This window comes from Leptidea sinapis, chromosome 9 (genome assembly GCF_905404315.1).
Source record: "Leptidea sinapis chromosome 9, ilLepSina1.1, whole genome shotgun sequence".
Lineage (NCBI taxonomy): Eukaryota > Metazoa > Arthropoda > Insecta > Lepidoptera > Pieridae > Leptidea > Leptidea sinapis.
Window position 1 is genome coordinate 9453838 of NC_066273.1, and position 22485 is coordinate 9476322.

Here is a 22485-nt window from a genome sequence, read left to right on the forward strand (position 1 = left end):
TTTTAACGCTTCTATTTATGTATGCCATTTTAGATTAGAATCTATGTGCATGCCGAGGTACTTTACGCTAGAGACAATATTGAGAGAGGGGCAGTTACAGGTGGGTGTTATTGAAAGACAAGTATATATGATGATATTGAGTTTTCAGGTGGAACAGATGTTAAGGAAAAAGGAAGAATTAGTGTTTTACAGATATTTATACTAGCGGCACGCTATGATTGAGGTAAAACATTCAGTAAACTTTTCTCCATTCATTTCTTCATGATAGTCTCCAGTGGTTTTTGACGCAAAAGCCATCAGAGAACCGTTGATGGTTCCGGCGTAACAAATTATAAGTCGCGATCCTGTTCCAACAGGAACTTTGGACGTAGATGCTGCAGTGTCATCGGTACAAGAACGGTTTACAGTATGGTTAGCATTAAGCCATGTTTCATGCAAAAACACAACATTTAGCAATTTTCAATTTCTTTCACTTGCCGTAAAAAACTATATCTTGCCATAACGATATCAAATCTTTCCATCAATATTTTACGTTTGTTACATTGTTTGTATCGAAATCCAACGGTCTTCAAAATCTTCGTTAAAGAACTTTCCCCACCAAAGAATAATCCAGCTTTCTTCAGTGATTGCACCTTTTTGCTTGTTGACCTCCTTGTATACTCTTGTTGTACTACTCGTTATACTCCTTCCGTAAATACTAGCCGTACACATATTATCATGTCTTCGGGTGGCATCGGCATCTAAGCTATCGATGCCTACGACTGGTTCTTCTCGTTTTCTCTTTTTTGGTGTGTGAAGTTTATTTACTTCTGCGCCAGTCTCGCCATATTTTTCTTTAGTTATTCGTCTAACAGTTCGATGTCCAATATTAAGCTTTTTTACTAAGCTACGCGTTCAACCACTGATGTTATAGGTAAAATTAGCCCTCCATTTTGAGATTCGAAATAGTTACAAAGGCGTATAACGAACTCAAGTGTCTGACTGTTTAGAATAGTTCTCTGCGTACGTTCGGCCATATTGACGAAATCCACAACAAGAGGCGTAAACAGAGTCCATTTAACGAGCAAGTGTCAACAGTAACGCAGTATCAATATCCGAAATCCAAAGCCAGGTCAAAACTATGTCACAAGCGCAGGGCACTCACAATTTGTACTTTTCGAAGCAACGTCAAGTCGAAACTGCTTTGTTTTGCATTGAGCATTGATGCGAGTTTGCCGGAGGTTGTAGTTGTGCTGGCCAGCGATCCTATGTGACGATCGAATTACATTTTTAAAAATTTTTAATTTCGAAAAACAAATGCCGTCTTTTGTGGTAAATAAGTACACCAATAATTAGAATCTTATAAAAATAAAAACTAAACGTTCGCGGGACCCTAATATAGTTTAGATATCAATGTAATAAATAAATTTTGTGTCCTAAAATTATACATTCGATAAATTTTTATGACTAAATGCACGTCACTATTGACAATAAAGAACAGTAATTTGCTCTATCTATTTTTGCGCCGAGACGAAATACTACCCCCTTATTCATAATAGTCTGCTAACTTAAAGCATTGTTAATTCGCACTCTGTCTTCTTCTATTGACCTAAGTCAGAATGAGAAAAAACACTCCTTAGCGGCTGTTTAAAGTTAGCGGACCATTATGAATAAGGGGGTAAGCCTATAAGTGCGCCGCGAACTGAGAAAGTGTGAATAGAAAGAAACGAAGATTATTGACTTGATTATTTGTTTGGAAGAAGTCCTCCTTCATGTAAAGGCGTCCTCCACGGCCACTGACAGGATTATTCTCTGGATTTAGCTATCTGGTACCAATTATGTACTCCCAGCAGTCTGAATAATTTCATCCTCCTGTCTAGAAAAGGGTCTTCCCTTTTTACGAACCGCTTATACCTAGTTCTTTCTAAGTGATCAACTTTTTTACCAGTGGGAGGCTCCTTTACATAGGATATTAAAACTCGGTGTGCACGGTGATCTGTATAGATAGCTGAAGTCTTACATTAGCAGTCGTTCTCAGGCTGTAACTTTAAAAGGAGTCGCCTCAGGGTTTAGTTACGCGACTTCTGGTATCCCACAAAGATGAAATTTGGGTCCCACACTTTTCACCTTGTGTGACATGGTTAAGGTTTTTACAAAATTCTGAACATCTTTTATACGCTGATGATACTAAAGTATTTGAAAAGATAACTGATGTCCGAGACTGTTTGACTTTGCAGTCGGATCTAGATAAATTTTATTGTTACTGCGAAGAAAATCAATTGATCCTGAACACTGACAAATGTTATAATATTTGATTACCGCCTAAACACTCTACAGTGTCGCATATTTACACTTTGGGTGGAAAATGTATAAATTGCTAAGACCATATCCGTGATCTTGGTATATTCTTAGACTACAAATTAAACTTCAACTTCAAGCACATCTCAACTGTAACCAAAGAGTGTATGTAATAGTACAAACTACGTATGTAGTTACCTCCTCCTTTTTTTGAAGTCGGTTAAAAATACCTGAAAAGAAAACATTCATAAATAATAATAAAAAAACTACTTTTGTCTTATTTTGTTTTAGGATGTATTATAACATAGTACGAATACAAATACATATTGTGTGAAGGATCACTTTTTTGCAATCTCTTTTAAAATTACGTGCCCATGGACGGTAGTTATTAGTTTTACTATTTGCATAAACACAATTCGCTTTATAAGTCTGTTTATTATATTTCATCAAATAGAATTAAAGAAGAACTATTTTTTGAGGAAATAAAATATTTTTTACTAATACTAATACTGATGGTCAGTGAAAAGCTCATCACAAAAGAAATATATTTACGGCTACAATAAATTTAAATAAAAACATTATTATACATAATCATTTCTTTATTGAAACATCTTTAGTTTTCCTCTTAATATTTTTAACTAGTAAATCTATTTCAGCATCCTGTTTTGATTTCTTAGGAACAGTTAGATTTAGTGTGTCTGCAGGTCTCCGTTTTAACTTCTCCTGAATAAGCTTTTCCATGTTTTTAGTTTTCTTGAAATTGGGATCTGTTGGATCAATATTGTACAGATGTGACTCGTACAAAGCTGAAAATCTATTATCATTCAAATTTATTTCGAAATCTTGTACAGTCTCTTTTTGTTCTTTCATTTTTTCTTTCAATTTTTTCCTTCGTTTTGATTTCTTTGACCCATTCTCCGCTTCTTGGATCTTTTTCAGACTAAAATGTTGTTTGCCATCATCTTCGTCTAGCAATAGTTCCAACTCAGCTTTATTTCTCTCGTCTTCTGAGTTACTATCATTTTGGTCCTTATGTTTTTTATTTTTTGCTTTTGTCTTAAACTCTGGTTTATTAAATTCTTCTGCAAAGTATGGATCATTAAGATCCACGTCAGAAGGTACGTCATCAGAGTTATCATTCTCCGAATTATCTTCTGAACTATCAACCTTTTCTTGAAGTTTTTGTTGTAATTTTCGCAACTTTTTCTTCTCCTTTCTCTTTTGCAACAATTTCTCAAATGGTGTAGCGGTTTCGTTCTCTGAAAATTTTATAAACCTTTTTAGTAAATTGCTGTTGTTAATGTAGTTGCGTTTTTATTTTGTTCATGAATTTAAAGGGCGTAGAAGATTATATGACTCAACCACAAACTAAATATTACGTATAATTACAATCTCATACATTATGGACTATCAATACTATCATTATTAACCTTTCGGTCATTAAAATATGAAGGAGAGAAGAGTGGATTATTAAGTATGTTTTACCTTTACTCATTTTCTTTTTTACCAACTCTTCTGCTTTATCTTTAATACCCAAACCCCATGTGATTTCCATTTCCATATCTTTGTTCTGTTTTTTTTCTTCCTTTTTCTCAATATCTTCTAAAAGCATTTTATATTTTTGAATAGGGTCATCATTTTCATCTTCAGGTTGTTCTTCAACTTCATCCTTTTCACTGCATTCATCTAAAACACCCCAAATTTGAGTCCAAATTAATAACACAAAAAATCATAGTCAGTGAGATAATTTTAAACAAACAAAAATAGAGCGAGAAAAGTGGGTGTTGCAAATTGTTACTTAACAAATAACGTGTGAAAAATTTCAATTTAATAATACTCCTGTCATTTTGATAATACACATAATAGTTCCCTGGCACATTAAAATAAATAAATAGATCATTACATGGCGTCTCATTCTCTCATCGGAGTAATCCAAAACGAATCTCAAGAGGCAATTACGAAAAGGTCTAAGGCGTAGGGCAATGCGACACATTTTTGAACATATCGCTATGCGCCTGAGACTTAAAACGGAAAATGCAGTATCCACAACCTTCAAACTAAACAAAGTTCTCAAATACAACAGAAATAGGCAGTTCAATGTTATAGGAATACAATTTAATTCGCAAAATTAGTACCTTCACTGCTAGAAGCCAGGTATTCCTTAAGGTCCAAATCATCAATCTTCCCATCAAGAGCACCCTTAATGACCTCTGTTCTGTTGGGATTGGTAGAGTCCCATGTGAGGTCAACTTTTGCTTGCTGTAACGCTGTTGTAGTAAACAAGCGTGGCTTATATTTTGTTAGGTCTGGTAATTTTGTGCAGACTTCTCGTGGTTCCTACAATAAATATGAATTTCATTAAAATAAACTTTTAAAGTGCACAGATTAATTGGTGTTTAAATTTGCCTACAACTAAAGTGATCCCTCAAACGAAAGTTGAAACGGCAAATATTTTTAAAATTTCTACTTTCACACCAACACAATATAAATATTTAAAAAATATACAACAAAATACTTGACAATGCCTATCAGCTGTTGAGTTAGAGCCTTCGAACGTAAAACTATTACTGTACAATGATAAAATACAATTCAGGAAGTATTTATAAATAATTTTCTTTTACCTGTATCGTGGAGGAGTTAACCTACTCTTAACCGGATCGTAGAAGCTTGTCCGTGGCTCCAACTTCTAAGGATAACCAAAAACGTAAATAGACACGCCGGATTCGCATGTTTGGACTAGACCCTATTCAAGTCATATATTTTTACAAGGATAATATTTAAATAAGATCAAATTAGGTACACCTCTATTCCAGCAAGAATTTCAAACTAATCAAAGGCATTGCGCAAAAAAGAACAAACCGGTTGAAAGAAACATGGAGTATCAATTTAAATTTGGAGCTACTAGATACTATTATTTGCTTTCAACATAATGTAATCTGTTGATAAGAACACAAACGTATATTTAATGTTATAATACGTTATAATAGCCTTTTAATCAGATTACCAAAAATAAACTTTAATGTAATCTAGAATCTGTTTCTTGCTATTTTCCTGTTTCCTGGATTATATTAATAGTGTGTGATTTTTAATTAATTGGTTCTTGACGACACGAACCTTAGGCCTCCCTCACCTCGTGTGACATAATTTAGGGCTAAGCGTCGACGCATTTCATGCAGGGTTGAAAAGAGTAGATCTTGTTACGAATTATTAGTGGAGATCAGAGGTATGGAGAACAATCGCATGTGAGGGAACAGTTGCAAATGTCAAGCAGTAAAGAACAGGTTCAAATCCCTCCAGAATGGCGCTAGAGTAGCAAAAGTGTTTAAAACGAATTTAGCCGTTGTAAGACTGAACGGCGTTGGCAATAAAAATTATAATATGATTGTAACAATTGAGTGTAAAAGAGAATCACAAAAAAAAGTTTTATAGTAATAAAGGCATAAAAGGCATTTATTTTCTCAAAATTGATTGCTTTAGAATTCTTTTTGAATTTTTACCGCTTCGGAAATAAATGGCGCTCTGAGAGAGAAGAAGCGGCGCAAGAAACTCTCCCAGCATTCTTTTTTTGCGCTCTTTTCAATAAAAACATATAATATTGTACAGTCATTTCTATCGCTATATCGCTATAAAATAATCATAATCTAGTCCCAGGCTGTCCGATCACTTAGATATTCAGCTGTGGAGTAATAGGATTTACGACACAGCCATTTTTTATAAAATATTTAAATTTATTTATAGATAATGCCTGAACAGTGGCTGGGACTTTATTATAAAAGTGTATACATTTACCCTTAAAGCTACTATGTATCTTATGAAGCCTACTAGAATTAGTTACAAGCAATCCTTTATTTCTAGTGTTATAATAACAGTAGTGCTATAAATACATCTATTACTTAGCTGTGCCCGCTACTTTGTCAGTGTTGACATAAATCTCTCTATGCATTTTTATATAAGATTAAATTCATGTCTGTTATTGTCAATTAGTATACAATTTAAATAATTTCGTTTTTTGGTTATCTAAAATAGGACCTCTCTGAATTTCTTTGTTATTTGCACAGTGTATGAGAGCCCGAAGAGCAACTCACAATAAATTCAAAATAAGTCCTTGTGGCTCGAAATAGTTATTTTCATTATTAGGTATTACACTAGAAATAAAAGATTGCCTATACCTAATTCGAGTAGGCTTCATAGATACATAACAGCTTTAAAGGGTAAATTTATAGCAATAACAATGACAGTACAATGTGGTATATTTTATTAAAAAGGGCGCAAAAAAGAATGCTGGGAGAGCTTCTTGCGCCGCTTCTTTTCTCTAAGAGCGCCATTTATTTGAGAAGCGGTGGTAGAGTTAGTAGTGACATCAAAAAGAATTTTATAGGAATCAATTTTGAGAAAATAAATGCCTTTTATGCCTTGTGCTTTTTTATGGATAGTGCGAACACAAAACTCGTTGAGAACAATGTACGTTTTTAATTAAATGTAAATTATAAATTTGTGCTGTGATGTATACTTTCAAAATCTCTGTTCAATCTAACCGTTATATACCTTCAAACTTTCAATTCTCCCAACTAAAAGGCCAGCATCGCATCTCTTGACCTCTGGTGTTGCCAACCGCCCATGGATACCCATGGGTGGTTGTATCACAACCATGAAATGATGAAATAGTGGAAACTACCCAACTCATTGAAAATTCAACTACTGTTAGTTCTACTTGTGTAGTTAGTTTTTTTCTTTTATATATATATAAGAGGGGGCAAACGGGCAAGAGGCTCACGGGACGCGGAGACGGGACATGGACATCTGCAACAACAGGTGTCAAGAGCCTTTAAGGTGGGGGTATGCTTTATTTGGAGGCCCCGAAGTCGTATCTGTTCGGGAAGACCGCAGCCGGTAATTGATTCCACAAAGTGGCTATGCGTGGCAAGAAATTTCTAACAAAACGTGCGGTTTTGGAATGCCAGACGTATACGTGATGCGGGTGGTACTTTGCACGTAATGTCCGGTGGTGGAATTCGGCAGCTGGAATCAACCCGAACAGCTCCTCTGAGCACTCCCCATGATAAATGCGGTAGAAGATGCAGAGAGAACCCATATCTCTACGCAATGCCAAAGAATCAAGCCGATCGGAGATCACTTGATCGTCGATGATTCGAAACGCTCTTCGTTGTATGTGGTCAAATGGAAGAAGCTGGTACTGGGGAGCACCCGCCCAGAGGTAAGACCAATACTCCATGTGGCCAAATTTGCGCATTATAAAGTTGCAGGCGGTGGTTTTTAGTGGATTACTGTCTCGCCTTACTGAGTACGCCAAGCTTTTTAGAGGCCAGTTTGGCCTTCTCTTCCAAGTGACCACGGAATTGAACGTCGTTCGATATATCGACGCCAAGTATGCCAATACAGGCAGTGGCAGTTAGAGGAGTGATCTCGAATCGAGGGGATAAACCAAAGGGAGACTTTTTAGTGGTGAACGCACAAACTTGTGTCTTCTTGGGGTTGAATTGGATTAAATTTTGTCGGCCCCATTCCGAGACTTTGCAAAGCATTGTCTCGATTTTAGACACAAGTTTGTTCCGGTTCTCGTCGACGCTGTGCTGTCGTCTGCATAGCAATAAAAGTAATAGTTTTAAACTCCTTGCAGAAATTACGCAATGTTTGATTAAATATGTGCATATAGTTATGAATCTGCATGAAATAGTACCTACCTTCAGCTCTAGCTCGGACGTGAAGGTATGTCATAGTTTATAATTTAGCTAGCCACAAACTTTAAGGCTTTTACGGTTTCTGTTCTGTACTGCATCAAATGTGTCTCAGCAAGATGTTATATCCTAAGAGTAGATCAAGCTCATGGTCGCTCAGAAGGCAATGGAGCGAGCTATGCTCGGAGTTCCAATGCGATCTCGCAGGGGAACTCCGAGAGCTCGGATCGCTCGATCGTCGGAGATCCAAAGTCACCGATAAAGTCCGGATGATTGCGAAACTAAAGTGGCAAGGCACATATCACGACGGTTAGATGCCTGTTGGAGCAGTACAGTCCTCAAATGGCGACCACGTCCTGGAAGACGGAGTGCCGGTAGAGCCCCGACAAGATGGACCGATGATCTGGTGACGATCGCCGGAATTTTATGATGATGGAAGGTCATCATCGTGGAAATCTTTGCAGGAGGCGTTTGCATTCCAGCAGTATAATTATTTCAGCTGAAGTGATATCTTTATAGTTACCTGATCAAACTGCACGTCATCGGGTATAAATCTACAATCGAGCCGCGTGGCGCTGCTTTCGTACTCGATACCGTCACACTCGTGGTACAGCTTATCGGCCGTTGACACAGAGTCACACTCAACCACAGCGTAGTAATACTTCAGCCTATTGAGCTGGTATCGACGCAACTTCTCCATGTGGTATGATGAACCTATAGCAATTTCATCGGGTTAAATTTACACGAAGAATGGTACCATGGTACGGCAATAGCGGCCCTGTCAAAATTTAACAAACTATTGCGGTTTATGGGACTACTGTAGAGTTCATACTATTTTGTGGTATAATAGGGCAATCAAGCAACCGCTTTGCTTGATGGAAAGTGATCACTGCTGTCCATACTCGGTTGCAACAGCAAAGGACTCCACAATTCAAATCGAAATCACTTTATTGATGTAGGTCAAGGAAATGACACTTATTAATGTCAAGTTTTCTTTTCTTATTAAATTAACCGCCACTTCGCAAAATGTTGGGCTTTGAGAAGAAGTGGCAAGAAACTCACTCTTTTAAATCAACATTTACAGCTTCTTCGTTTTATAAAGCATTTCAACTACAATATATGTAAAGTGACTCAACAAAAATACTTTAAAGTAATGCCCTAAGTCTTAGTCTAAAAAGGGAAATGTAAATTAATACGTAAAAACTAGAGTTATCAATAACTCTATCTATCTAGTACTTGAGTACAGTAGATGCATAAATCTACACACACCTTAAATAAATAAAGGTTATTTATCGCACATGTCATATCATAAGACTGCACAGCGTGTAGTATTTATTACCAGTGGGAGGCCCCTTTGCACAGGATGCCGGCTGGATTATGGGTACCACAACGGCGCCTATTACTGCCGTGAAGCAGTATTGTATAAACATTACTGTGTTTCGGTCTGAAGGGCGCCGTAGCTAGTGAAATTACTAGGCAAATGAGACTTAATGTTAAGACTCAAGAAAATTTGGGTTTTTCAAGAATTCTGAGGTGCATTGTATTGTAATGGGCAGGGAGTATCAATAACCATCAGCTAAACGTGCTGCTCGTCTCGTCCCTTATTTTCATAAAAGAAATTCTTTGAAACTGCACCGTGGAGACCAAATGGAGAGGATAGTGTGTGGTTAGATGGCGTAGTTCCACAGCAGGAATCAGGTCAAAAATGTCTTCAGAACACATCCTGATAAATGCAATAGACATACAATCAATTAATATTTCTTATCAAAGACAAATGAAAAACCTGTCCATAGAATTATGGATCACCTATGCTTCGAGTAATAATATTTGCTTAAAATATAATAGGAATGTAAGAGACACACCTTCTTCATTACCACCATCGTCAGACAAACCATCATCAATCTTTGTGTTCTCAGTCAGCTCAATGGGGCCACGGACTTCTTCCTCTTGCATCCTTTTTAGTCCATACTCCGACGGATATACCTTTAATATATAAAAAAGAAATAATAGTGTTTTACGATTGGAGAGTTTAAAGAAACAGAGACTTAAAAAAATTAAAACTCCTATATAAATTATAAATATACATAAACAAGGTACACTGACATTACAATTATGAAAATTTTTGTATGTCTGTCTCCATGTTCTTTTATAATTAAGAACGAATTGAATGATCTTGATGATTAAATTCAATTTGTACAAAAAAAAACAGAACTTGGACCTACAACCTCTCCCGCATCGTTCATTAATTTTGTTTACAAATTGAATTTAATTAATCCCAGAAGTGAGGGGTATCACTTTAAAAATAACAAAACAAAATTGTTTAGATCCTGATGATATTTGGCATGAAGTAATAATATATGATTGCGTAAATGATAGGCTTTAAAATATCATATTTAATTTCTTAAGTTTACCGTAAGTCCATTCCAACACTGGACATCATGTTAAAAAACAAAATCTTTCATTTTTTTATGATAATAAGGGACAAGACGATCAGGGCGTTCATCTGATGTAAATTGATACGCCCTGCCCATTACAACGCAGTGCCACTCTGAATTCTTGAAAAACCAAAAAATTCTGAGCGGCACTATAATGCGTCCAAATCTGCGTGTTTCGGCACATTTAAATCACATATTGAACGTAAATAATATATGAAAAGCATCCACCTATTCACATATTTACTTAGACCTGAGAAGAACAGGCACATAAAAATTAGCAGGCTCCTTTTTTAAATTAAATAGCCTGGGTGTTCGCTCCATTCCCAGTATGTGGTATCATTAAGAAAGTCATTTATGTTATAGTAACCTTTACCACATAAACATCTTTTAACAATGCTGTTGACTTTCTTAACACATTAGTTTTGAACATTTTCTGGGATCATTTTGTATAAGCACATGTAAAACTTTCTAACTTAACTGAGCAGTAGAGATAAAGTTAATTTCTTTAAATCTTTATCTTAATGATTCATCAGTATATAATATAATTTATTTTATTATATAAATTTCTTTCTGCAGTTTCTGCTATATTATAAAAACATTCTTACTGTAACACTGTGAATGATGCCACCAGCCGGAAGAAATGAACTTAATAGCACCATGAGGTCTGAAGCTTTTATATTATCCCAGTCCATATTACAAATTGCTAATCTGAAATTTTAAGATGAAAGATTTTTAATAGGCTAGTTAAATTAATATTATATTTGGTTAAGTTAACTCTGTTTTTATCTATATCTTTGTTTGAAATTTTTTGTTTGAATAAAATAAAATATTTGTAGTTTAAAGTTCTTTCTTTTAACTCTTAAGAAGTTGATTTATAGATCTTGAAATTTTTAGACTTTTAAATTGGGACGCGCCTCTAACAAACCACAACCATTCCGTCAATAGTGTATCAACAGAGAAGGTTTTGGCCACTAACAAAGGAGTCTTGGTATCATTGGATGATGGACGAAATATCTCTGGAGATTATTATATGTTTGGGTGTTTAAAAACGATAGTCTGGTACACATAACACTACCTACCGTCACACCGTGAGTGGTGATGGGGGACTGACAAAGTAGAGTGTGGGTTGTGCCCCGCCGCAGGCAAGCCATGCCCAAAGGTACTTTGGTGTTTCAAACTGCCATAACTTACCGTTATCTTTAAGCATTTATGCTTCGTAAAATATAAAAATATCTTTCGACATTAAACTTCTCATTTATGTGAAAGAAAAATCAATTAAAATTGTCACATACATGTATGTATTAGAAGGAATAAAACACTAATTTCCTCAAATTGATTAGTTTGTAGTTAAAAAAAAATATTTTGAAACCTTTATGCAAATTTAGGCATAACTACACTTACAACACCACACCACAGGTTGCAGAATTGAGAAATTAATTCAATAAAAATTTGGTAAATTTATAAAATCAAAAAGTTTATAAGTACCTCTTTGTCGACTCATCTGTTGTGTCAGCATCTGCATCCAGCTCTCCCCATTCATGTTCCACCTCACTATCCTCTTCTACTTCAGTACTCTCTTCATCACTTGAACTATCAGTAAGTAGCACCCCTGAAAGATATCATTCAGATAAGTAAAATGCAAACTTGATTTTTCTTAATAATACAATAAAGAATTAGACACATAATCATGCTCGAAAATTGTCTGAAGCAAAACTCTACCAATATGTCTATTAGGCAGAGTTTTCTTTCGGTTGTGTTTCGACCACTCTTATAATATATGGAATGCAAGAGACATCAGTCTCTTTTAAAGGGTGATTGGTAGCCTAGTAGATTGTTTATTGTTTGTTTGTGAATTTTTTTTTAATTTAGCATATTGAAAAACGGACTTCTAAATGATCTCATAAGATTGGTGACCTTGAGGACCATAGACTGTAGTGAACCCGACACACTCCATAGTTTAGTAGTCTTTAATTAAGGAATTAATCTATTTGGATTCATTTGAAACAAGGTTGTGATATGGTATAGGGGCCTCTGTTTCCGCCATTAAGCCACTAGGTTGGGTCCATTTTGCATGCAGTATTGAAAGTTACTCCAACCAGCCCAGGTCCTTCCAGAAGTTCGGAACATTCCTGGGGTGTTCACAGACTTCTTGAAGCAACCTCATATCAGTTAAGGTTTTTGCCAGTTTGTCGGCTACCCCCACACATTCCAGGATTACTGAGTGACGATTTTGTCCTCGGATAGACAGTCTCTGCACTTAGGACTGTCTGTTACGCCGATTGTGAAAAGAAGCTTGTCTAGTGAAGTGTGATCCGTTAGGCTGCCCACCATTATATGGATGTCTTGTCTGTTAAGGCTGATAAGTCTTTGAGTCAGTTTGGGCCATAGTGCAGGTCCATCTCTTCTTTTGACTATCTACAGCTTGAGACATTCATCCATCGGGTGTTGTGTAGGTTGTTGGTGAAGTGGAAGTGTGGCAAAAGTGGGTTGCGGACTCCCACCTTGCAAGTTCATCAGCATCATAACCCAATCAACTGCTAAGTCCCTTGATTCATTGCAGAGTTACCTGGCAACTTGCTCCAGGATTCAGTGACATTCATAAATTCGCTCTGAGTTATATGTGATACTGTGTTGGCAGCTTCCTTGATGGCTATACACTTTGGAAGATGGAGCTGTGTGTGCCCAAGTGTATAGAAGTATGGAGGTTTAGTTAGAGAACATTTGGGCCCCAGTTCCAGCAGCCATTTTGGAGCCATTTGTGTAAATTATTAATTCATTTACAGCTGACTGGTCAGCATCCTCCTCACATAGTTGTGTGTGGTAGTTCTTTTGAAAACCATGTGTTTTAGGTATCTTATCACATGGTGCCTCACAGAGTGGATAAGACTTTGTTACTCTAATCCAGAGATTAGCTGCTAGGCAGTCTTCATTCTTCCATACACCCAACAGCTATAGAAGATTGCCAATGTTGCTTCATGTTGAAAGTGTATGTCAAGTGGTGTTAGCCTTAGAATGGTTTCAAGACATAGGTGTAGTGTGCATGCATCCTGTTATGGCTGTGCAAGCCAGCTGCTTGCAAAAATGTAAACATTGAAAAAATATATAATATGCAAAATATTGACTATATCACTGACAACACTGTCAATACAATGATAATTGTGAAGATTTCCAAATGTTGAGTAGCCTTGCAAATAAACAGAAATGTTACATGTACAAAAAAACCAATCACAATCATCCCTAACACAGGTTCTGCGAACTTAAAAGGGAAGTTCTTCAAATTCTATCTACTAAAATTTTGAATATTCTTGGTTTATTCTCAGATTTTCATTATATTTTTAAATTTATGATAATACATAATGCAGTATACCTTCCCCACGAGCATAATCAATTTCAAGATCTAGCAATCTATTTTTTGTCTTTTTATCTAACTTTCCACCAACTAATTTATCATTCTTGAATGTTTCAATTGTTTTATCATTTTCTTCAACAGCAGGTCTCCTAACAAATCTTCCTTCGTTTTGTTTACCCTCAGTATCTTCTTCCGCAGACTCCGAATCACTATCCGAACTTCCTGTTTCATCTAAGTCGTAATATTTACGCAAATTCTCAGTAGACGTGTCGTTGATAGGTCTTCCCCGTTTATCCACAGTGTATTTAACTTTAAATTTATCATCACTAAACATGGACTGAAATCGCTTATCAATTTTAACTTTCCTTTCATGTTTAGGTATCTGACGGTATTTAGGGTCATTTAAATATTTTGCAAAACGATTATCTTTTAAAATATCACCCATATTAATTTTATCTCACACAAATTAACAATTAGGAACACTATTTATTTTTATGTAGAGAACGGAAGAAAACAACCTATTTCTGCACAATTCAAGTGACAATTCAACAATCAGCATTTCAGCATGGGACTGACATTGACAAAAAATTATAACCTTTAGGGCTATATTAATCAAAATTTTTTTTTTTTGAGTTTGTGGCCTGGTATCTTGTACTTTAGGCCAATATATATATATATCAATCAAAAAATATCCTATACCAATCATCAATCAAAGTATGGATCTGATGTAACTGTGAAATGTTTTCGTAACAAAAATATGGATGCCTTGCTTAGCAATATGTCAAGACTTTTAGATCTATTGTTTTTAATTTAATTTTTTTATGTTCTGAGCAATTCAACTCTGTTTATACAGTAAGAATAAAAAATAGCGAGATGCACCCTGGGAGTACCGGCATAAGTGAAAATTTTAATAACATTAACGTTGTGCATTTTTGAATATTGGAATGGTTAGGGAATAATTTCGCAAGAATTGCTTTATTTACCAGTATAAAAGTACTAGCATTTATGTGGTTTAATACAATATTCATTCATTTATTGCGCTATCGTACACAATATTGACAATTTATGTGACATAAAAAATTTAACACTTCAGAAAAAGTCTAAGCAACATGTACTTACTAATTTAAATTTTAGGATGGTTTTCCACATTATAACGTTGTATTTTTTTTAAATAATATTTTTAGAGTCCTTTGATGTGTAAATAACAGCTGTTGTCTTTATAAGTTCTTTCAAATAACAGAAATTAACAATTTTTGAATATACTGTAGAATATAGGACCGGCAGCACGGCTATCGACATGGTCGGTCGACTGGCGATCTTCTGGTTTACCTAACACATAGATGGGTGGCGGCTATTGAAAGCAATGGGGAAAGTTAACCAACTACAATTGTTACTTTAAAAATATTTACAAGTTTAGAAATTACACACCAATACTAAAGCTTACATCATGTCCAATAGTTAAGCGTTTAATTCAATTACAATTGAGAATCATACAATGTGTTCTATCTCGCTCTAAAACTAATGCTATCGCAGTAAGCCGTCCAGCGAGCGTGCAGAACTCGCGTCGATGCTCGATCGGTGGATGCCAATGAGCACTCACTCCTGTTGCTCATTGATTAAAATTGAATGAATTGTAATAAGTAATCTACGCGCTTTAGTAGAGTACGTTCGGCCTTGCTGTGAGGTTGTGTAACGCGGAGCATATGACTGGTCACGTGAGTATATCTGCGGTCTTCGAGTGTACGTGACTATGCTTGTACTTCGATGTGATGACTACTGGTGATCTGCATGATTCTATGACTTGTGTAGCATTATGAAATGGTTATTATCAGAGCTAATATAAAATAACTAGCTGACCCAGCAAACGTTGTATTGCCGATATTAAAATCGCGGTACAAAAGTAACTGTTGATCGTAGATGGGTGAAAATTTGATTTTGTATGTATTTTTAATGCGTCAGCAATTTTTTTTTTTTAATTTTTTGACATTTTTTTTTAAATTTGTTTGATTATGAGTCATTATAATAAAATTTGGCGTGGACCACCTTAACATTTCGGGGAAGAAAAAAAGATGTTGTCCGATTCTCAGACCTACCCAATATGCACTCAAAATTTCATGAGAATCGGTCAAGCCGTTTCGAAGGAGTTTAACTACAAACACCGCGACATGAGAATTTTATATATAGAATATGTTCTTTTAAGAACGAATCTTTCGGCATACGCTTATTACAGTTAATATGATACGATCTATAATGCTACGAAGGTATTATGTTGAATGTTAGATATTAGACATTTATATTAATTGATGTTATTGGTTGTACAGCTACACAAAAATTGTTACAAGTCCGTAAACCGTCAACAACTCTGCTCTTGGGTCGAATGACAGTTCTATGAATTATAGTTAGCAAGAAAATGTCAACAAAAGCGGCTTAAATCAAGTAGGCCAGTAAAAAAGAATTTACCTTCGCAGTCGATTTCCGATCCAATTTTATTTTGTTAGGCACTGAGCATGAAATAACAAAATGCTGCCTCTTCAAAAATGTTTTGGCAGATATCTCGGAAACTATGCACATTAAGGCAAAAAATATTGAGACCATTACTTTAGGAAATAAAATTTCGCATCTTTTATTTCCTGTAAACCTGTACTGTTTACGATTTTTAGCGCATTTAAAACGCCAGTTTTTCTATCTCGGCCGATAACTTTATCCTCTACAACTTTTGCTTAAAACTTTTTTCTAATGTCCATCCTTTTTGAGTTAAAGGCCTACCAGACGTGAAGTCGAAAATTTCAAGGTACAATGTTATGTTTCAAATTAAACAAATAAATATTTAAAAAAAAACCATTAAATAGGTCATTAAAAATGAATAGTTCATTTCCTTTCCTGTAATAATGCACTTTTATATTTTATTATATTTCGTATAACTAAAAAATATGTAGTAATAATTATTAATTATGCGATTACGTTTTAATTAATTGCTTAATATTTTTGTTTTCGCTACATTCATAGAGAGGCCTACATTTGCACTTTAATCTGATAATTGTTGTAGCATTGTTTCCAGGGTATTTTGGACAGTCAGAGGAGGAGAAATTTCTCTTCGTTCACGGTAATTCCGATTGTATCCCAGTCTATTCTCCTAAAGATCGTCTCCAACACAGCTGAGAATAATTTCGGCGATATAGGGTCACCTTGACGGACGCCTCTTTCAATTGGACACTCGTCGCATGTATTTTTCAGTTTTATTTGTGCTGTGCTGTCCTGGAAAAATAGGTGTGCACTGTACAACAATTAATTTGAAATTAAATTATGTTTATAAGTTAGTTTCAGTTAACTTTCTAATAGATAATTTAATAGAAATAATAAAAGATAGAATAGAATTATACTTCGTTAGTAACTGAGTGGTGTCAGGAGCAGGAGGATGAGTAACTAAAATAACAATAACAAATATATATGAGCAAGCTCTACGAGCATAGACACAAGAGAAAGTCATAAACAACAACAGGTGTCAGTTGTCAGATGTCAGAACTCAAACCGGGGCTCACGCACCACGGTAAATATTAACCAAAATAATCAAATGGTAAATGGTAATATTCAGACAAAATATCTGCTCTCACGTGTAGTGTGTACTGTGTACATAACATAAAATACATAGCACATTATTTACGACGACTAACGTGACGAGACGAGACTCACAGTGGGCCTAATATGAATAGTATCGGCGAGGAGTGTACTGACCTGAAAAAAAAGTATGATGATTGCTTCAATACGTGGTTTTCAGAGCGTTTCTTAAAAGGTGACCACGACGATTCCATGTGTGCGGGAATTTTTAAAATTTATCAAGAATGTGTGAAGGTAAATAAAGCGATAACTTTATAAAACCCAAGTTCTGTTATTATGTTGTGTACAAACTAATATGAACATTTTATTACAGAAAGCAATGAAGCAACAAAATATTGATTTTAAGGATCTAGATAAGGATGTTTTGGGCACAGAAAGCGAGTTCAAAACCCCACCAGAAGGCACCAGCTGACAAGAATTTCAAACAAGTGCTAGAGAATTTATCATTTGCATTTATTTTGTATATACATTTGATTATTGTAGTACTGTGATGATAGATAATAAGTAGTAATTGTTTTACTTTGAGTTTTTCTTATTTTGCCACTTATTTACAAATACATTCAGACTAGTAAAAATCATAGTGATATTGTATTCTTATAATATAAAAAGCTTAAGATGCAGAATCAGTGACAAGAAAAGGCCTCATACAATCATCCACATAAATGAGCTTATTATACCTTACAATTTAATAGTTCCAACAGTAACATGCTGCATTTGGAATATCTTGTTTAAAAATAATTTAAATCACACATCTAGGGTAAAAAAAAGGTTGGCCAGGTTAGATAGTCAGTCTCTTCTAATATTGTAAACTCTTGCTGTTTAAATTGTTTTTGTTATAATAATACAGTATTTTGTTAATATTATATTATTTTATATTCAATATTAACAAGCTGAAAGATGTACTGATAAAATACAATATGCTATTGGATTTTGTTCTTATAGGTGCCATGTGATCGAAGTTTGAAGTCTTAAGGCATGTTATTCCTTATCCCAAACTGATTTCAATTCAAAGACAATAATGATTATTTTATACATTATAATATTGGAAACTGGATTGTTTGAATGTTGTGTATTCAAAAAAATAGATTTTTTTTTTCAAATCACATTATTAATTCCACAAAGAATTTCATTAATACTATCTTAAAAAGCTTAAAGGACATGAGATTTGATCTTACATTACATCATCTCTATCCATCCAGGTATAACAAATGCAGCAAAATAAAGCTAAGACACAGAAGACAAAACAGTGTGGCAAGAAAAGCAAGAGTAGTCTTTGGGAGAAAAGGAGACTTGTTGCTTGCTTTTGTTCACTTTGTTAAAAAGCATTATTATTATTATTGAATGAATTTCAAAGTGTCTGAACCTGTAGACTTCATCTATATGCATTTATGTCTAGATATTTAATTCTATATATATTTCTTTTTAACAAAGATCACTGATATTGATTAAAGATTCCCTGAGTTCTTAATTTTATACTGATTTAGTTATCAATATTAAATTAAAATTAGCTGATCAGTCAGAACATTTTTATTTCAATTTTTTTCCAAATATTTTGAGCAATACTAGTTGCTTGACTAAAATTTATACATGTGGACCTGTTTTTAAATTCAAAGGAATATCCTGATTGCAAATTCACACTATGGTCAGACAAAGTAATAATCTGTCATTCACTGAAATATAATTATTTATTTTATCATCTTTACATTAATAACTTATTCAATATTGTTATCGCTGACTGGTGTCTCTAGATCTGTAAACAATTCCTCTACTTTTCATTTCTCTTATTACTCCAGCTGGAAGCCGTCCTGATACTGATATTGCATAAACCCCCTTACAGAATCTACCTGCAATATTGACATATTAGATTTAAATTCATAATAATTTTATTGAACAAGAATGTAGAAAAATGATGCAAGTGCAGAGTGTGCGTTCCATATTATAGACAATGCCTACCTTAATAAAAACCTAAATTACTATATTATTATTAGAGTTAAAGTTAATTAAATTTTCGTTAAACACCCACACAGTAAGTTTTAGCTTACCTAGCAAATACCTTTGGTAGGTACAATTGATAGCTATAAAACTGACTTTTCTAACCCAATCCAGTTTCATACAATATAGTTGTACTACCACAGAAAGAGGTAGGCTAGATAAATGTGTAATATTTGAAAAAATGTCTCTGCAATAAACAGTGATAATAATCTTGCCTAATCTAGCATATTTTTCGCAAGGTAAACCAACATCCCTTGACCCCATAATCTATCTTACTTGCTCTCATATGATTATGACCAGATTCAACTTTTAGTTCCGATGTAGTTCACCCGCCCAAGCACAGAGCAAGTCCTAGGTATACACTGATTGTTTCGTTTTTTGTGAAAAAATTTAAATTAGATGGTGGTGTGTGATGTGTTAAAAAGAGATACTAAGAAATTGAAATATTATAGAAAAATTAGGTTGTGCTAATTGTGGTGCACAGTTTTCATTTGTATGCAAAATAAAAGTTGTTTCTTTGAATAGACGAACATTGAATATTTACGAGTCATGTATAATATTCCAGCATTATTGAGATATATACAAGATACAGCCCAAAGAAAAATAAAAAAGGGGGAAAGCAAATATATTAATATGTCCTTATTACCTATTATTTATTAGGTAGGTATGTAGAAAAAGTAAATAATAATTTTAAAATTATAAGTGGAAGATTGTCATTGCTGTGCTATTATGAGGCCAAAGTTTTAAACATCATAAAATAAGAAAGTATTTATATAACTCTTTCTTCTATTGTTTGGATTAATTAACATAATTTAAAAAAAATATCACAGAACAAAGAATTAAGCCAACCTAAATGAACAAATCTAGTCTTAGCAGGCTTATAAATAAAATTAAAATTTTGTTAAAATTCTTAATAATAAATATACCCTTTCACACACAAGTGAGTTATAATTAACAAGTATATGTAATAATTGCAATAGTTACTTACTTATTCTTTGCCATTTACACACCCAACTATCTTCAGGGCTCATTACAGCAATCATACTAAAACAAAAACGGGATCAACACTAAAAATAAAAAATTTGAAGTTGATCCAATAAGTACTATTTTCTTTGATAGGCCATTAATCAACTTACCCATCAAAATTATTACTTGTACAGTCGTACACATTGTCTTTATTACTTTTCATACGGAGAAATTCATCGCAATTGTCGCAACCATAATATTCAAATTGGTCAAATGTCTGAAAATGTATCAAATGTGAATGAGTTAGAAATAACTTCTACGTAATGGAAATTGGAAAACCATAAGATGAATAGTATATTTTAATGCAGAGTGCAGACCTTAATTAATGAGCAAACTAAGCATGCACGGAGACCTCTTAAGTCTTTAGGAACTGTTTCTAAAGACATTGCCGATTCAAGTATTGTTTTTGCACAGCCAATGTAATGGTCTCAATCGTTGTCAACTATCTTTATCAAACAAATTTAAAACATTCTATCCAATTAAAAATCATAGAAATCGCATTGAATTCATAACAGATTCGACTGAGAAATAATTTTTTTTTTTTTTCTTCTTTTGGCAATAGCGTTTACTTTTTGCCAATAACGTAAATTAAAAGATTGGGAAACTAATTTAAAAAAGGATACGGAACACGGGAAAGGATCAGATAAGTAGAAAGAGGATTGAAACGGATATTAAAAATTTCATAAATATACATATATACTTGCTACTTACACAACATTACAAATATTTAAACTTTAATATGATTCTGAAGAATGAAAGATAACAATATTTTATAAAATTTACATGGATACATAATTAGACAGGATATACAGGTAGGAAAAGGAACATTAAGAGATATTAGATCATTCAGGAATGAGGAGCGGTCGTATAGAGAACATGAAAAGAAAATGTGATCTAGATCACATTTATCGGATTCACATTCACACATGTCAGTAGATACAATGCCTAATCTATTAAGACGAACAGGAGTGCAAACATGACCCAAACGCATTCTTATGATAGAAGAACATACTAACTTATTGCATTTGGCACGGAAAAACCATGGTTTAAATGAAATAAGTGGCTGAAGGTTAAAATATTTCCTGCCTTTTGATTGACCAGTTTCAGTCCAAAGCCTATTCCAACAATCCTGAAGGTGAACTATAGGAAGAGCACCTAGATCCTGGCAAAAAACTTTATAAGGGAAAATGTCGCCATCGACCACGGCTTCATTAGCTAGTTGGTCTGCTTTTATATTACCAGGAATGTCGCTATGGCTGGGGATCCATACAAACAACACAGAAAGACCAAAGTGATTGCATTTATTTAATAGATTTCTTAATTCTATGATAACAGAAGAAATGTTTTTTGATTTAAATGGGAACCTATTGAGAGACTGTAAGGCACTTTTTGAATCAGAGAAAATTATTGTGTTTGGAAGTTTAAATAGAATAATATATTCAATAGCCTTAAAAATACCATAACATTCCCCAGTAAACACCGATGTTTCCGGAGGTAGTTTAATTTTCTGTGATATTTTAAATTGAGCGTGATAGACACCTACACCAACGGGATCTGATAACCCTCATAAAATATAGAAATAGGAGGAGGAGTTCTTGATCTCGTGAATAAAACTATTGTACTTTTTTCAGGTGATAGATCAAGGCCATTTAAGTCCAACCAAGTTTTTAAATTTATCAGCGGTTGTGTTATAGAAGAACTAGCTTTTTCAATAGAAATATCACGACAGTAAATTAATAGATCATCAGCATACTGAAGAACATTTACACTATTAAGTGATGATTTTAAATCGTGTGTATAAATATTATACAATATTGGGCTAAGTACTGATCCCTGGGGGAGGCCCTTTGAAACAAGTCGAGTAATTGACTTCCTGTCATCTAGTTTCAGGATTATGTATCTTTCGGAAAGCATGTTTATGATAAAATTTGTTAATAGCAGAGGTATATTAAGTTGTAAAAGCTTACTCTTTAAAATACTTATTACGACATTATAATAGGCACAATTTATATCTAAGAACGCAGCTATTACTGATTTATTATTTGAAAATGATAATTGAATATCAGAAATGAATATACTTAAGCTATCAATAGTA

At 34.2% G+C, this 22485-nt stretch overlaps 3 protein-coding genes across 3 annotated transcripts; 1 reads left to right on the forward strand and 2 right to left on the reverse strand.

Annotated features, from left to right (window-relative positions):
- Window positions 1–2855: 2855 nt before the first annotated feature.
- Window positions 2856–14269, reverse strand: LOC126966225 (ESF1 homolog). The gene is made up of 8 exons (XM_050810175.1): window positions 13776–14269; window positions 11894–12017; window positions 11014–11116; window positions 9836–9956; window positions 8497–8687; window positions 4413–4614; window positions 3763–3963; window positions 2856–3536 (listed from the first exon to the last, which is right to left on the reverse strand). The coding sequence occupies exons 1-8, from the start codon at window positions 14200–14202 to the stop codon at window positions 2869–2871; spliced, it is 2037 nt and encodes a 678-aa protein (XP_050666132.1). The 5' UTR covers window positions 14203–14269; the 3' UTR covers window positions 2856–2868.
- A 2991-nt stretch (window positions 14270–17260) lies between these two features.
- Window positions 17261–17891, forward strand: LOC126966284 (TP53-regulated inhibitor of apoptosis 1-like). The gene is made up of 2 exons (XM_050810275.1): window positions 17261–17606; window positions 17686–17891. The coding sequence occupies exons 1-2, from the start codon at window positions 17460–17462 to the stop codon at window positions 17782–17784; spliced, it is 246 nt and encodes an 81-aa protein (XP_050666232.1). The 5' UTR covers window positions 17261–17459; the 3' UTR covers window positions 17785–17891.
- A 1147-nt stretch (window positions 17892–19038) lies between these two features.
- Window positions 19039–20938, reverse strand: LOC126966281 (transcription elongation factor SPT4). The gene is made up of 4 exons (XM_050810271.1): window positions 20708–20938; window positions 20501–20607; window positions 20353–20408; window positions 19039–19216 (listed from the first exon to the last, which is right to left on the reverse strand). Exons 1-4 carry the CDS (start codon window positions 20774–20776, stop codon window positions 19098–19100), a joined length of 351 nt encoding a protein of 116 aa, XP_050666228.1. The 5' UTR covers window positions 20777–20938; the 3' UTR covers window positions 19039–19097.
- Window positions 20939–22485: the final 1547 nt, after the last annotated feature.